At 36.0% G+C, this 14,926-nt stretch overlaps 1 protein-coding gene across 2 annotated transcripts in view; it reads right to left on the reverse strand.

Annotated features, from left to right (window-relative positions):
- LOC144435157 (uncharacterized) overlaps window positions 1-14,926 on the reverse strand; it is a 34,544-nt gene that overhangs the window by 18,016 nt on the left and 1,602 nt on the right. The window contains exons 2-16 of one of the 2 annotated variants that reach the window (XM_078123723.1): window positions 14,830-14,910; window positions 9,156-9,290; window positions 8,441-8,468; window positions 7,848-8,000; window positions 6,837-6,995; window positions 6,277-6,349; window positions 5,637-5,692; window positions 4,987-5,157; window positions 4,544-4,613; window positions 3,776-3,828; window positions 3,357-3,527; window positions 2,605-2,677; window positions 2,330-2,382; window positions 1,265-1,456; window positions 128-203 (exon numbers count right to left, since the gene is read on the reverse strand). In XM_078123723.1, the coding sequence (XP_077979849.1) occupies window positions 128-203; window positions 1,265-1,456; window positions 2,330-2,382; window positions 2,605-2,677; window positions 3,357-3,527; window positions 3,776-3,828; window positions 4,544-4,613; window positions 4,987-5,157; window positions 5,637-5,692; window positions 6,277-6,349; window positions 6,837-6,995; window positions 7,848-8,000; window positions 8,441-8,468; window positions 9,156-9,230 (1,403 nt within the window). In that variant the 5' untranslated portion in view covers window positions 9,231-9,290; window positions 14,830-14,910. The remainder of the gene's footprint in view (window positions 1-127; window positions 204-1,264; window positions 1,457-2,329; window positions 2,383-2,604; window positions 2,678-3,356; window positions 3,528-3,775; window positions 3,829-4,543; window positions 4,614-4,986; window positions 5,158-5,636; window positions 5,693-6,276; window positions 6,350-6,836; window positions 6,996-7,847; window positions 8,001-8,440; window positions 8,469-9,155; window positions 9,291-14,829; window positions 14,911-14,926) is intronic. The other variant, XM_078123724.1, reaches the window with a different exon arrangement.

Below are 14,926 nucleotides of genomic sequence, written 5' to 3' on the forward strand. Positions count from 1 at the left end.
ATTACTGTTCCCAGATATTTACTTATTTACTGTTTGCCATTCTCACATAAACTTCACTTCCCACGCAATATAATTGTTAAAACATGGAGATATACCTATTAAATAACAGTTGTAACAAACAACTTACCAAAGGACACAATCTTCCATCAGTATGACCCCACCGTTAGGAAGATACCCGATTCCCGGCAAAATACATCCACCGTCTGAAAAAAAAATTAGAAGAATGTGTCGAATCAAGTGATTGAATGTTTTGTATAGATTAGAGTTCGATAGATAAGTTTGTCCGGTGGAGCGAAATAGAGCCAAAGTTGTCCATAAACCTAACAGGTTACAGCCAGTTTCGTGTTAGTATTCGCCTGGTTTTGTTTCTTACAACTACACAGAAACGAATAAGAAACTCTAAGATTAAATAAATACAGTTTCTTGCCACCAAGCTTGCCATCAAAACATTGGCGCCCAAGTGTAGAAGTCCAAGTTCATTACATGCCACGTAAATGTTAAAATATTTTAGATTCAACATGATATTGACTATAGGTGTGGGTATATCTGACAAAGTCTCAATTTTAAAGAGGAACTACTTGTTTCTCGTATAATACTAGTATTGCCATGCTGCACCTGACAGTATATTCCTATCTGAACGTCTAAACTTCAAACCGACAATATACATGTCATATACAGGATACACGGTCGGCTCCCCTCAGGTGACATGAAACTCTGAGTCTGTGTACAAAACAATTGGAATTCGAAACAACAACTGTCGATGGATACCGAGGAATTTGTACTGTGAAAACTATGTTACAGGACTAACGTGTGGCAACTTGTTACTATGATGGGAACGAAATACAATACCAGAAACTGCAATCCACCTTGAGAACAGGAAATGAAAAGTAAACTTAAAGGAATACGTCATATTATGACAAGTAGCCATATAAAAGATTGCATAGTTTGACCACTGCTGTTCCTTAAGCAACCTTTTGACCAGATAATGATGTTATAAGTGAGTAGTACTATATACGCTCTTTTGAAAAATATCCTACTTTTCCCTATTTCAAGGCTATATAGGTTATGACATCCTCAACTAGCCAAAATAAATGCTAACCAAGAGTCGTTTTAAAAGAAAATGTTTAAAAACAAATTGACTCAGCTCTTATTTTGCTCACTTTTGACACCTTTCTCTCGAAAATAGCTGCAAGGAGGTAACCAGAATATGATGTACTGATTATGTGACGCCACAATTATCACTCAAATCATTGTATATATTTACCCTCGATAATCGGTCGTATCTTGACACAAACGGCATAGTCTCCATCAAGGCTATTGCAGAAGGAGCCATCTGGACATTGCTTGACTATGGTGATAGACAGGTCTCCCACACTGGGGTCTAGAGTGTTGCCACAAAAGTATATTTCTCCAATATCGTCACCAAGGTATCCGTAAGGAAGGTCAAGAAGAGGGTCTGTAAGGAAATGCGAATGATGGTAATGAATAAGTACTCTCGTCATGTCCTTAAATGTGGGTATATATATATATATATATATATATATATATATATATATATATATATATATATATATATATATATATATATATATATATATATATATATATACATATATTCAAACCCAGACATGTGATATCATCTGACTATGTGTGATACAAGAGTGTATTGAAGGCATTTTGATGGCAACAATGGAAGTTGCGTTCTGCTGCACTTCACTACTAATAGTGACAATCAAAACAAAAAGTGAATTTGTTTAACTCCAGCTGCGTTATAGTTCTGTTCTATATTTGCGAAACTTGGGTGATCTCCAAAATCATGGAAAACAATTCAAACTGGATAATTTTGCCACTTCATGCTGCAGGATCATGCCAACCATTGAACATCTAGATCGAGTTCCAAATGCTACCGTACATGCTATAAAGAACACCGTGCCTTTAATAACTGACAGGTATAAATACTCACTAGCTTTATGTTAGGTTATTTAGACACATTCTCCGAATGACAGATGAAAAGCTTGTTGGAAAGTATTCCCTTTACATGGATGTACCCCCCTTCCCATGCTAGAAGCTTAAGAAGGAGACCACGACGTCGAGGTATATATTTCACAAACATATAGCATTTAGTTGGGGTTTTAAGGGCATTTTGCACTCACCAAATGCTCGTGGCTTATGAAGAAATATTATGATCGACTGCTCAGATGGAGAGTATGTCATTTATAAAATTTGTAAAAAAAAATCAGGAAATTGCTACGCCTCTTTAAAAGATTGGAATAAACTGAACGAAGCAGCACGGTTCCTATTCAACCAAATAAAAAAAAACATCACTTACCACAAATAAGTCCAGGAGGATAAAAACAGACCCAGTTCCCCCCATAACATTTACTGTTATAAAAAAAGAGACAGATGTTAAAGTAAATTGCATTTTTTGTTCTGATGCGAAACGATTCCACCAGAACTGTTATGCTGTTGAAATATAAAAAAAAAAAGAGTTTGGCATTCTTGACAGCAGGTTGTTTCAATTTAAAACCGAATGGTGTCATCCTTGTCGCAATGGACCGTTTCTTTACAACAAATGTCTGAACAAAATTATTTTTCGTGTCTCACCATATACGACAATTCCAGATTACTATAGATCCAGTGGGGTAGAAGACAAAGCCTATCCAACATCCAGCCAGAACTGTTTAGAACAGAAAATACGTACTGTTAGTCCGCCATGCCATAACATAAACTCTAACGTATTGCTAATATTTACTAGACGTCCATTGTTATCAATACCATTACATTTGCATCACTTAGTCTTCCCTAGTAATTACAGTTCATGGGAAATTCAAAGAAAGTGCAATTTTCTCTCAAATATTTTCAATAGTTATTCGAAAGTAAACACAAGATAGCACTTAGTATCAGTGAGTACAACGAAAATATTGAAACTTGAAACAAACTGTTATCTGACTGAACAACAATGTTAACAACAGCGCTATATTTTATCATCTGGCCAGACAAATATCTCAAAGACGTTGCTAAATTTAATCATCTTGCGCGACAAAAAATCTAGTTATATTCAATTTGTAATAGTTCCACATGTTGTCGTCTGGCATGGCAAGAATTGAAGAACAGTTGTCACATTTTAGTCATGATGAAATTGACTCTCACAATATCAGAAAAAAACACACGCCAACGTTAGGTTTGAGTTCACGTGTCGTCATTGTACATGTAACTGATAATTGGATGGTAGCTCACCATAGTGATCACCAACTTAACGATCACATTTCACGCTCTACTGACAAAGAATCCAAACCTTCACAATTTGCGAATTTACAAACCCAGAAAATAAACAATTACAAAATCGAAAATCTTACAGAATCGAGGACAACAAACACCATATCCGTAGCTTAGTTCTCTGCAGTAGTATCTTGTGGGACAGGGAGACACTAGAACTGGCCAGTTTTCGGGGTCATCTGATGTACTACAAAACTGCGTCACGTCATCAGCACCTTCGTATGGAAGTCCATAGATACATGGAGTGTCATCTGAAAGGAAAATATATGTACTATATTCTAGACCCGAAGAGATCTTCGAAATGAATCATCGATCGTTTAGCTATGAATGCATTGATAATTCTTGTTGATAGGTGGCGTTGTCTTAGTAACGCCACCAGCAAATTATAACAGCAGAATATAGCTTGGCATCAAGTTTGTAATCTAATATCAAAACTTTCATTTTATCGATGTTTCGGTAAAAGTATTATACTTTTTATCCTACATTGGAAAATACCAACCGCATAGTAATCCGTTGGGAGCCATACACTTGACACCTCCATCAATGCAGGCGCTGTGTGATAAAAAGTGACAATGGCGAAGTTTCAGATATTAATTCAAACAAATATTTGACTTCATTTTTTGTATACATACTTAAAAGATTCGTGGATGAATTATTAACGTGCACAGATTTGTCTATACACTCATCTTTAGCTATATCGTATGTGCAAGAGTAAACTAGAAGTGTTTACCAGAAACAGCTATGGCATGGCATGTTCCTACCTAAAACATTAAAATTCATCGCTTGCTTGGTACAGCTTGACATAGTGCGGCAGATATGAGCTTTTATCACCAGAACGATTCAATACGAATTGCTTTGCAGTAGTAATTTTATTTTCCGTTCTGATGATAGCTTGACTCGTCCACATTCGACGCATGCGTATCTAACACTTTTGCTGTTATATCTTTTAAAAAAACAAACAAAAAAAACCACCCCAAACATATTCTCAGTTTAAATTAAAAGAAGTCGGAGGGGTGGGGTTTTATGGATACAAATTAACGCCAAACGATATCAAATCAATCCATTTTAGAATCCACTTTTGTACCGAATACTCCATGGGGAAATTCAGATTACTTATGAAAACGAGGCAAGGAACACCCGAATTTTATTTGTTATTTCAAAGGAACTGGAGGCGCTTTCATATGGCAATGTTTCAAGAGATTCTACGAAATTGGTGCGACGGGCGCGTTCTCGAGATCTCCCCTATAAACGATGCGCAAATTCTTACCAGAGCGCACAGCCGTCTAGAAATTCCGTGCCATCAGGAATGTGCTTTCCGTTGTAAAAGCAATGATTGCCTATAAGTTTGAGAATTTGAAAGAGAAAATTAACAGGATGAAAGATTTAGCAGGTTTTTGATACCATCTATCAACATTTAATACAAATCAAAAGTCCTACATTATCTCTAGAATACAGACAGGTAAAATTAGTTGCTTGTGAACCACGCTACTTCTATAAGTAAATGGACAGGACACTGCTACTGATTAACAATAGCTATATTTTGAATTCTGTGTACACTGACTGAAAACAAATAGCAACATAAATTATTGTAATACTCACTAACATGATGATTGGGGTATAAGCCCATCTAGTACAATTAGGTATCAGTTTAATACTCGAAATAAAAGACTTAGGGTCCAAAGTCACCAATTACTTTTTTTCACCACTTACCTTCTGGGCAGCATACAGAATACCCTTCCCATAACGCGTTACAAAAATACCCTTTCGGACAATCATCAACGTGTATGGCACCATTTAAATTTGGAGAGCCATCACAGAACACTGCTTGGTTGGAAAGCGTATACGGAGGTTGATCACCTGTGCAAGGACCAATGTCTGGGTCTGCAACGATAATTTCAAAGTTAATTGAAAGGAACCCTAGCAATAAGTAAGTAAGAAGAGAGAGAGAGAGAGAGAGAGAGAGAGAGAGAGAGAGAGAGAGAGAGAGAGAGAGAGAGAGAGAGAGAGAGAGAGAGAGAGAGAGAGAGAGAGAGAGAGAGAGAGCTGGAGCTATAAAATAAAACAAATTAAAGAATAATACAATGTTATCAAAGTAACAGTCATTTGTTATTTTCCATCCAGTGCTATACAGTGTTGCACGTTGCACTGAGTGTGTAGCACTGTTCAAATCATATCAACTGATATATCACCCTATAAAACTACATCCGCAGTAGGACACCGTAAAAACATTTCTGGTTTCATGTGGCACTTATTTACGATAACATTTACAGATGTATGGTGCTGAAGGTTTGGACATAAGTGAAACTCTGTTTTTTTCACAATACCAATAGTCAACATAAGAACAGAGATTGACAACTTACTGCATATCAAACCAGGGTCAACCAAACATACAAAGAAACCACCTGCAAGACACTTACTAAAAGTAAAAAAAAAGATATAGCCATAGCGTATTTGTATGACACTGTAGCTAACATAGAGGGTAAAACAGTTCACACATTCATATTATTCACACTTTCACACATGCTCGCAGTAAAATAGGTTAATTCATAAACATGGCAAGAATCGAATACTACATGCAACATTTGCAACTATGAAGTTCAGTAAATATGGACAATAAGATGCAATACGTAATAAAATACAATTAAAATGATAATACAATGCAGTGTACTTTAGTACAATGCACATTACAATGGATATTGTACATTGAAATTATACTAATTGAATGTAATTGAATAAATTCTATACAATGCAAAAAATACAAGACAGGAAATACTGTAACAGTACAACGCATGTCTTCTCATACCATGTCATGCCATGCAGTATAATACAATGCAATACAGTAAAGTACAATAAAGTACTGTTAACAGTACAATAATTCAATACAAGGAAATTACGTATGCAAACGCATTAACACAACACATATCATTATCGTATATTGCTTATAATAGTGACCACCGAAAAAATAACTGACCGAAAATAAAAGACTAGTTTTGTTCTCACCAGACAGCACAGTCCCATAGTCGTATAGATCCAACAGGCCAGTATTTACCGTCTACAACACAGCCAATGGGTACTACCGGGTATAATGAAGGAAATACCAACTCACAATATTATTACACATGGTTTGACTTGATGCTTTTCAAAACAGATTTTCAAGTTAGATAATCAAACATTAGGCTGTCTATGTATCTGTCTATCTCTGCCTCTTTGTCCCTCTCTGTATCTATCTATCTATCTATCTATCTATCTATCTATCTATCTATCTATCTATCTATCTATCTATCTATCTATCTATCTATCTATCTATCTATCTATCTGTCTGTCTGTCTGTCTGTCTGTCTGTCTGTCTGTCTGTATGTCTGTCTGTCTCTCTCTCTGTGTCTCTCTGTCTCTGTCTCTGTCTGTCTATCTCTCTCTCCCCCCCCCCCCCTCTCTCTCTCTCTCTCTCTCTCTCTCTCTCTCTCTCTCTCTCTCTCTCTCTCTCTCTCTCTCTCTCTCTCTCTCTCTCTCTCTCTCTCTCTCTCTCTCTCTCTCTCTCTCTCTCTCTCATGGATGCTTACCTTGAATGCTGTCAACACAAAATCTGCTACAGCCACTGTAGCAGCATTTCTGAAATCCCTCACAATCACCATCATGTGCACATAAAAATTGACAGATGAGTTCGGGGTTGGTTTCGCTGTCTCCCTCGGATATCGGACATTCTCCTACTTTTATTACACCTGAAGTGGGAACGAAATAACTTGGTTATCTACTTTGTTTACTTTTTTGTTGATATTTTCAAAATCAGAATCTATAAAGTAAAAAAAGATGAGTTATGTTGTTTCTTAGTGAAATGACATTGACACTCAGGTGACTCGTGTGACATGGGTTGAATAGAATGAATGTAATGCTACTTTCTTGCGAGACTTCAAAATTTTCGCGATTTTATTATTTTTTCTCGAATACGTATATTTTGTTTTGATAATTTTCAGAATAAAAACTGAGGGGGTTAGCTTACACTAACTCATTAAAGAAGGATGTAAAGTTCAAAATACATAGAAAATGTCAATTTAAGTACCAAAAAAGGACAAATTCCACAAATGGAATAATTATCACATTAATACACACCTTTGTTTTGATCCAATAACTCCCCAAATATACCATGCACGAGCCAATTTGAACAAACAAAAAATATGGAATATATACTCTGGTCGTTCTACAGCACGACAATGTCACTTTATGTCATCACAACGCGTGTCAACGTCTGACTCACTGGTTCCTCTGTGTTCGAAATATGAGTCAAAACGTTCAAAATTGTCATTACTTAACCAAATTTTTTGACATTACTGGCGCTGGTATAAATATGTTATTCACCAATAGTTTTTCTTCATTCAGCCGGAAAATGCCCGTGACCCAAGGCCCCTTAGGTCACTCGTGTTTTCTTTGGCTGAACGACGAAAAATATTGAGAAATAACATCTAATTAATGATTTTGAAACAAACTGCGCACAATACCTTACCTTTAAACTTGCATTATCTTTCCTTTTATTTTCGTCGAATTGTTTAATATGCAATTATTGATGTACAACTTACCATCGCATTCTACCTTTCTGCCAGCAATATAAAATTCAGCATTGCAACCACCGCAATAGTTGGACCTGCACTCGGCTTCAGGGTAGGCTTCGCAGCTTGCTATGGCACATGGATCTATAATGCACTGCACTGGTGTCGATCCATCTGGACAGGCTGTGATATCAAAATATATTTATTTGGTTTGGACATTCAATATTTAACCAACCGTATAACATGTTTTGTTTTGTTTTGTTTTTCTTTTTACTTTTCATTTTTGCTTTGCTCTCTCACACACACACACACACACACACACACACACACACACACATATATATATATATATATATATATATATATATATAGACACACACACACACACATCTAAATTGCATATGAATTTGCATATAAGTCGACATACTGAAATGTAAATGCCGTTAATCTATCCCGATCCCCTTTAGAAGTATCATAAATCATGGACGTTGCGTTAAGTTGTACAAATAAATACGAGGGGGGGGGGGGGTTGCAAGTTTACAAGTTTAAGCTAAAGATCCAGTTCAAAGAAATACTGTAACAGCTTTGTTTGTTTTGAGGCGAGATGAATAAAGGAGACTTACTTGGTATTTGCAAATCTCCTGGTAAGACCTATCAGATGTTTTGAAGAAAAAGGTTTGAAAATTATGTGTCATTGAATAAGTCTGCTTTTTGTCTTTTTCAATGTTGTTAATTGTTTTAAAAGAAGCTACCTAGAGGTCCAAATAAGTCCGCTGGTTTCTTTATTTCATTATAGCAGGAGATAACCAAGATGAACCTCAGATGTTGTCCAGAAACTGTTTAAGTATGTTACGATTAAGAATAACCATAGTGGTTAAGTGTACACCAAATATCAAAGTAATCCAATCACATATTCCGGAGAAATCGGAAACAGTATATTTTTACGACAAATAGCCACAAAATATAATCATACCAAATATAGAAAATATATATATATCGAAAAATATGACATGAAAAACCTAACTGGACGGTACATGCATACCACATATTCAAAACGATCATGACCACCGGAGGTGGAGAAGCCTACTAATTAAATACGTCTTCTTATAGGAACTAAAATTAATGAACGCCACCAAATTATTTACATTATAGACAGAAAGAATGGACGATTTATATTCAACTGAAATTTCTCCTTTTGTAACATTACAGGCAAGCTTATTGTAGCGTCTACTCGACAAAAATAACAAATTTTGAAGGGGAGACCACACTTACAAAACTATTACATGCAATACTGCCTGTATTGTTGCTTCCATATAATAAATGTAACGGGACACTCACCTGGGCAATAGTGAATCCCATGTGAACTAGTAGGAAGATTCCACATTGTAACAACAAAGCACTCTCGGTCCGCATCTTGCCTTGATGCCCGGATATTGAAAATAAGATATTCGTCTCAATGTTTCGAATTAATCCCTGACAAAACCAAACACCGGGTAAAATTAAAATCTTAGTGGTAAAACTAAACACGGTGTAAAATGAAAATCTTAGTGCTGAAACTGGTAGTTCTCGAAGATGTTGATATTCAACACTCAAAGCACAGACAAAGAAGAAATGTTTGTCTGTGCGCAAAGGAACACTAACTGAGTAGAGAATTATCCCCAATTGACTATTACGTGTGTATTATAAAGATAAATAAGAACGAAAGAACGATATACATACATGCACACATGCACACACACACACATGCGCAGACAGATAGACAGACAGACGCACGCAAGCGCGCACACACACACACTAAGACACAGACACACATACATACATACATACATACATACATACATACATACATACATACATACATACATACATACGTACGTACGTACGTACGTACGTACATCCATCCATCCATCCATCCATCCATACATACATACATACATACATACATACATACAATGTACATACATACATACACACACACACATACACACACACACATACATACATACATACATACATACATACATACATACATACATACATACATACATACATACATATGGAAACAAATGTAGATAATGCATCTAAAATGAGTGAAGTCACCGTCACTATTCTTTAACAAACATGCATACTAACAGTAAAGACTCACTATCGTTGCAATACAGAAAACACACGATGTGTCAATTGAAAACAATATCTAACGTAATATCAGTTTTCCCTAGTCTGTATTCAGACGCGGACCATATTTTGTCGTATTACTAAAATTAAAATCCTTCTAAAATATTTATTCATTTCTTACTAATCAGGTACACATATATAGCCAACAACATGCGATATAATAATCAGCATGTACAATGCATATTCTCTGTTCTATACACATGATACAGAACCTGGGATTCAAACACATAACATATAATCTGACTTGACTTCATCGAACGTCCAACGCACACCATGTTTTAATTCTATTAATTTCTGCAGCAAAATATTAATAAAGTATTAATAAATTACAAAAAAAGTCAAAACGGCTGTTGACAGTCTAAGCCCCCCCCCCCAACAATTTTCACAATAATTATTCAATGCTCTTTTGAGAAATTCTAACTCACACCGGGTGGTCATGCAAGCTAGGCGCCTTTAGAATTATTATTTACATGGGACAATTACATATGAACATTGGAAATGTTCCAACGTACGTGTGGGACATTCAATTATATACACAACAAACCGTATTAAACCTAATTACTTCCCTAATTACTTCCTGTACACGCTGATCCCTTGCTAATTACTTTTTCACAAACCTGCACCTTACAAATCCACTCACAATAGATTATGGTAGAACCATCAATACGTATATTAAGCTGCTTTCTGAAAGAAACAATGGTATATGTGTGCAAAATCGCCATGTTTTCATTCCAACACTAATAAATGTATGGCCATATAATTAAATCTTTAATGGGTCTTTAATACTGAAAATTCGGCACTCGAAGTTTGTTTGATATTGTATCAGGAAACCATCTGCTCAAAGGTGTTTTTGAAAGTTTCAATGAATCCAAATGGTAATATTTCTATTAGCATCGAGATATTTTTCCCACCTCCCCACATTCCCTGTATTCCTCATGACCTCCTCCCCTTCCCTACGCACCTTCTCGAGTGCTTCCTTTTTTCTCTCTCTCTCTCTCCACTCTCTACTTATTGATAAATTCTGAGTTAGGAGGCATGATTACAAAAATAGAGATTTGGACAGCTTCCTTGAATGTACAAGTCGTTAACAAACTATAATGCAATAGGCTAGAAACCTAAATGTTAACGTTATTTTTTGCTATAATAGACTGCTTTTATTTTATGGAATGTTCTACAATGTCAGTTTTCTTTCATTTTTTTCCAGTTTGACCCATCTTTGTACAAATGACTAAGTTTATACAGCCCTGGGTTTTGAACTATGCAAATCAAGTTGATTAACATGATGCTAAGTTATGGTTATCATGTTTAGACTAAGGACCCATTGCATCCTTAACAAACTAAGACCATTCAGTTAATACCCAGCTGTGTCATACTAGTTACATTGTAATCAAACCTGTGTCAACTAGCTTTTTCAAAATTATCAGGGTCGTAGCCTGACCAAATTGCCAAGGGGGCAGAACTTTGTCTTGGCGTAATCGTGCATTTAAAATTTAGAAGGTGACAAATTAACATAAATTTGCATGCAATTTACATAATATTTATTTTAGCATACGCAATTAAATATCATATGTAAGGCCAGAAAAAATAACAAAGTTGGTCAACGGGCAACCTAACCCATCACATTAGGTAGGTAGGTCGATTTCATTTGTTCACAATGCTTGACAGGGATAAATAACACAAACCATATGTAATGATAGCAAAATATTTCAGGTCGAGTTTAGATAGAACTTATTCAGTCATCTTGATATTGTCTCTTGCAATTTGTTTTTTACGGTTAAACAAATGTTGTAGCTCCTCTCACCCTCTCTTCTTAAAAACTGTTAAGCCCCGCCAAATGAAACTCAACCATTATTTTAGCCACCCCTTCTGTTACATTCACAACAGTGGATATGTAAAATTATATGGTACAATGATGTATTAAAATAATAGTGATAACCAACTACAATAACAGTCCAAACGAGATTACTTTACTAAGGATGTGGATTTCACATGCATAAGGAGAAGTCTCTAATTAGCTCTAACCTATACAGGAAGGTACTTAGCTAGCCACCTTCCATCTTGTTTTGGGAGAAAACCAGTTATCACCTTGATTGCTACTGATTGGAAGGAGACAACTCCAAAGTCGAAAAAAAAATTGAAAATAAGACAGTGTAGGAGGCCATTTAGAGGCATAAAATATCAAACCATAGACATAATTTAAAGTCTTACAATGCTTGGATATGGTAATAAAATACCAGAATTGAAACAATTATGCTATGCATTATATATTAATTTATCTGGAAGTGCATTTTGTTGTGGCAAAGCTGAACGATATTTTGCGGATGTGCACTTGGTAAATGACTTCTCCTGAAGTTTAATTTGGTTCCAAAAAAACGAATAAAGAGCAAAGCATTTCAAGACTTTCAGATTTTTGATGACCCAATGACTACTCAGCCCATTCCCATGGTCATAAACTTTTGCTCAATTCTTTTTAGTGCACATTGGAGATGCAACAGCTTGATTTAATCTCAATTCATACTTGTGCGCATCATCAGAGCCAAGTGAACCACTGTATACGATATTATATAATTTGGAATAGACTCAACTGTATATTGTTGATCATGTACTATTCAGAAAATATAAAGATATATCCTAATTTTGAAACAAAGTGTGCATTTCACCGACATGCGAAGCCCGCATGAGGATATATTGCCCATCACCAAAAATATATATATGGATATATGGATGGCCTAATGTCGTATCTTTCAAGGTAGTTGCCGAAAAGATGTCACATTCAAAGTAAAAAAAACCCACACCTTTTAGATAAAAAAATGGATGGTGCTTTCTCAAATAAGTAACACAACGAAATAATTATTTTCTTTACCCAACTCCCAAAACTTTTATGGCCCTCCTTTATGTCGGAACCTAAGGTGAACTCAGTGGATTCTCCTTGTCGACATGTCATTAACATTATAATGGAAATTGAAGTTTGGATATTGATGTCGAAGGTACAGCTCTGTTTACAAATTCAGGGCCATTCTTTCCATAGCCAATTGTCGCTTCAAAATGAATTGCGGAATAACGATAGTGTCAGTGCAATGAGATAATTATATCAAACAACATTTTAACCAAAGACAACGTCGAACACAATTATTGAAAGTGGATCTTCAAAGAGTGGATCTTAAACTGCGTACCGAGTTTAATAGTTATTCAGGGCCACCAAATATTCCAAAAAGAGATCTGCCGTTTTATCAGTAAATGTTTTAATATAAGGAACTAGATGTAAATGAGATCGAGCGCATCTTCGGAGTCACTGCATGCAGCAGGCGACCTCACGTTGAACGACTTGTTCCGTCTTTTTTTTGAGTTTCACTCTGACATTATTGCGACTTGCTATCTTCAAATGAAGGAAACTTTCAAGACTACTGCTTACTCGGGAAAAAATGCATAGTGCATGTGCGCGCTTCTTTTGTACTTTTCCGCACAAAGAATTTTTAATTTGCTACACTGCAAGAAGTTACAATTTTTAACTGGACACATTTTATTCAAAGTTAAGCCAGCGTACAATAGAGATATAAGATACAGTGTACAGTCACTTTTGACTTTAGTGAACCATCAATTTAAATCACGCATGATAGGAATCGTCACTTAAATAACGATTTTAATAACACCGCTATGTATTCATAAAGTAGCTTTTTATCTTTCTTTTTTCCTAAAAGCCCCCCCCCCCCCGCAGGCTACGGTACTGGTTTGTAGACAGTTGAAGACTTTCAAATTACATATATACAAGATTTACTAAATATACTTTGTTCTTGATCCTATGAACATTAGACTTGGACCAAACTATAACTTTATCATAATAGAGGTAAAAAAATACCCTGGCTCTAGAAAATGGAAAGTTAACTACTTTCAGTATGGAAATATTTCGTTCATGGTTTCAAAAGTCAATTAGACAGCCAACTATACTGTCATTTTGGAATGATAATTAGACGTTTGCGTTGATCTGACCGGGGACCACTGCACCACTGCAGCACCACCGGACACAATGTCTACTTAGATATCACTCAGGTTCTAGACAGAAAACAGGACTGGTCGAAATGAAAAGTAAAAAAGGCCAACTACAACAGACAGATAGAAGACCCATTGCCGGTGACCGAGTGGTTATACCACTTGCCTCTAACCACTGCGGTAGAGGGGTTCGAATCCCATTCAGGGTTCGATTAAACTTATCACGCTGTATTAAAGTAAGAAGAGTGTCGTCAATTTCACTACCGAACAACGCAGGTTTTCCCCGGATACTCCGGTTTCCTCCTGCATTAACACTGAACCTATGAGGGATGGCCCTCACTGGACTTCTTGGGAGACAAGTGTTTATACGCCTAAAGAACTATCCAGTATTAATAAAGATTATTATAACAAGGACCAACCGTGGATATCGACTACCAAATAACATATTATTCCGCAAGTTTCAGACACATTAACGCTGAATAGAATAATCAAATCATTGTGTGATCAAGGTCCGTAGCCGCATTTATTTCAAATTTACCGTTCCAAAGTAGTTGTATTAATATTTATCTACTTTCATACAGCGTTTGGAAATTCTTTCACTATTTCTGTCAGTGTCGTTGTGACCCGCTATTTTTGTGAAATTTCAAGAAATCCGATAAAATAGATATTCTGGTTGATACCCCCCCCCCCCAAAAAAAAACACACAAAAAACCCCACATTTTTAAAAGTATAAAGTCTCATCTTATATGCATACGTTATTTGTCCATATCGTAAACATTATTACAGTGATATTACACGTAATACAGAGTAATTGAAAAACTAAACATGCGCATGCTCTGAAGATACTCACCGGACTAGCAATGCGAGAAGAGTAACTGTAACGTTTCAACACAGCTCACAGTCTCTGAGTACTATGTACAACTCCACTTGCCTTATATCGAAAAATA

Source organism: Glandiceps talaboti, chromosome 5 (assembly GCF_964340395.1).
Source record: "Glandiceps talaboti chromosome 5, keGlaTala1.1, whole genome shotgun sequence".
NCBI classification, from domain to species: Eukaryota; Metazoa; Hemichordata; class Enteropneusta; family Spengelidae; genus Glandiceps; species Glandiceps talaboti.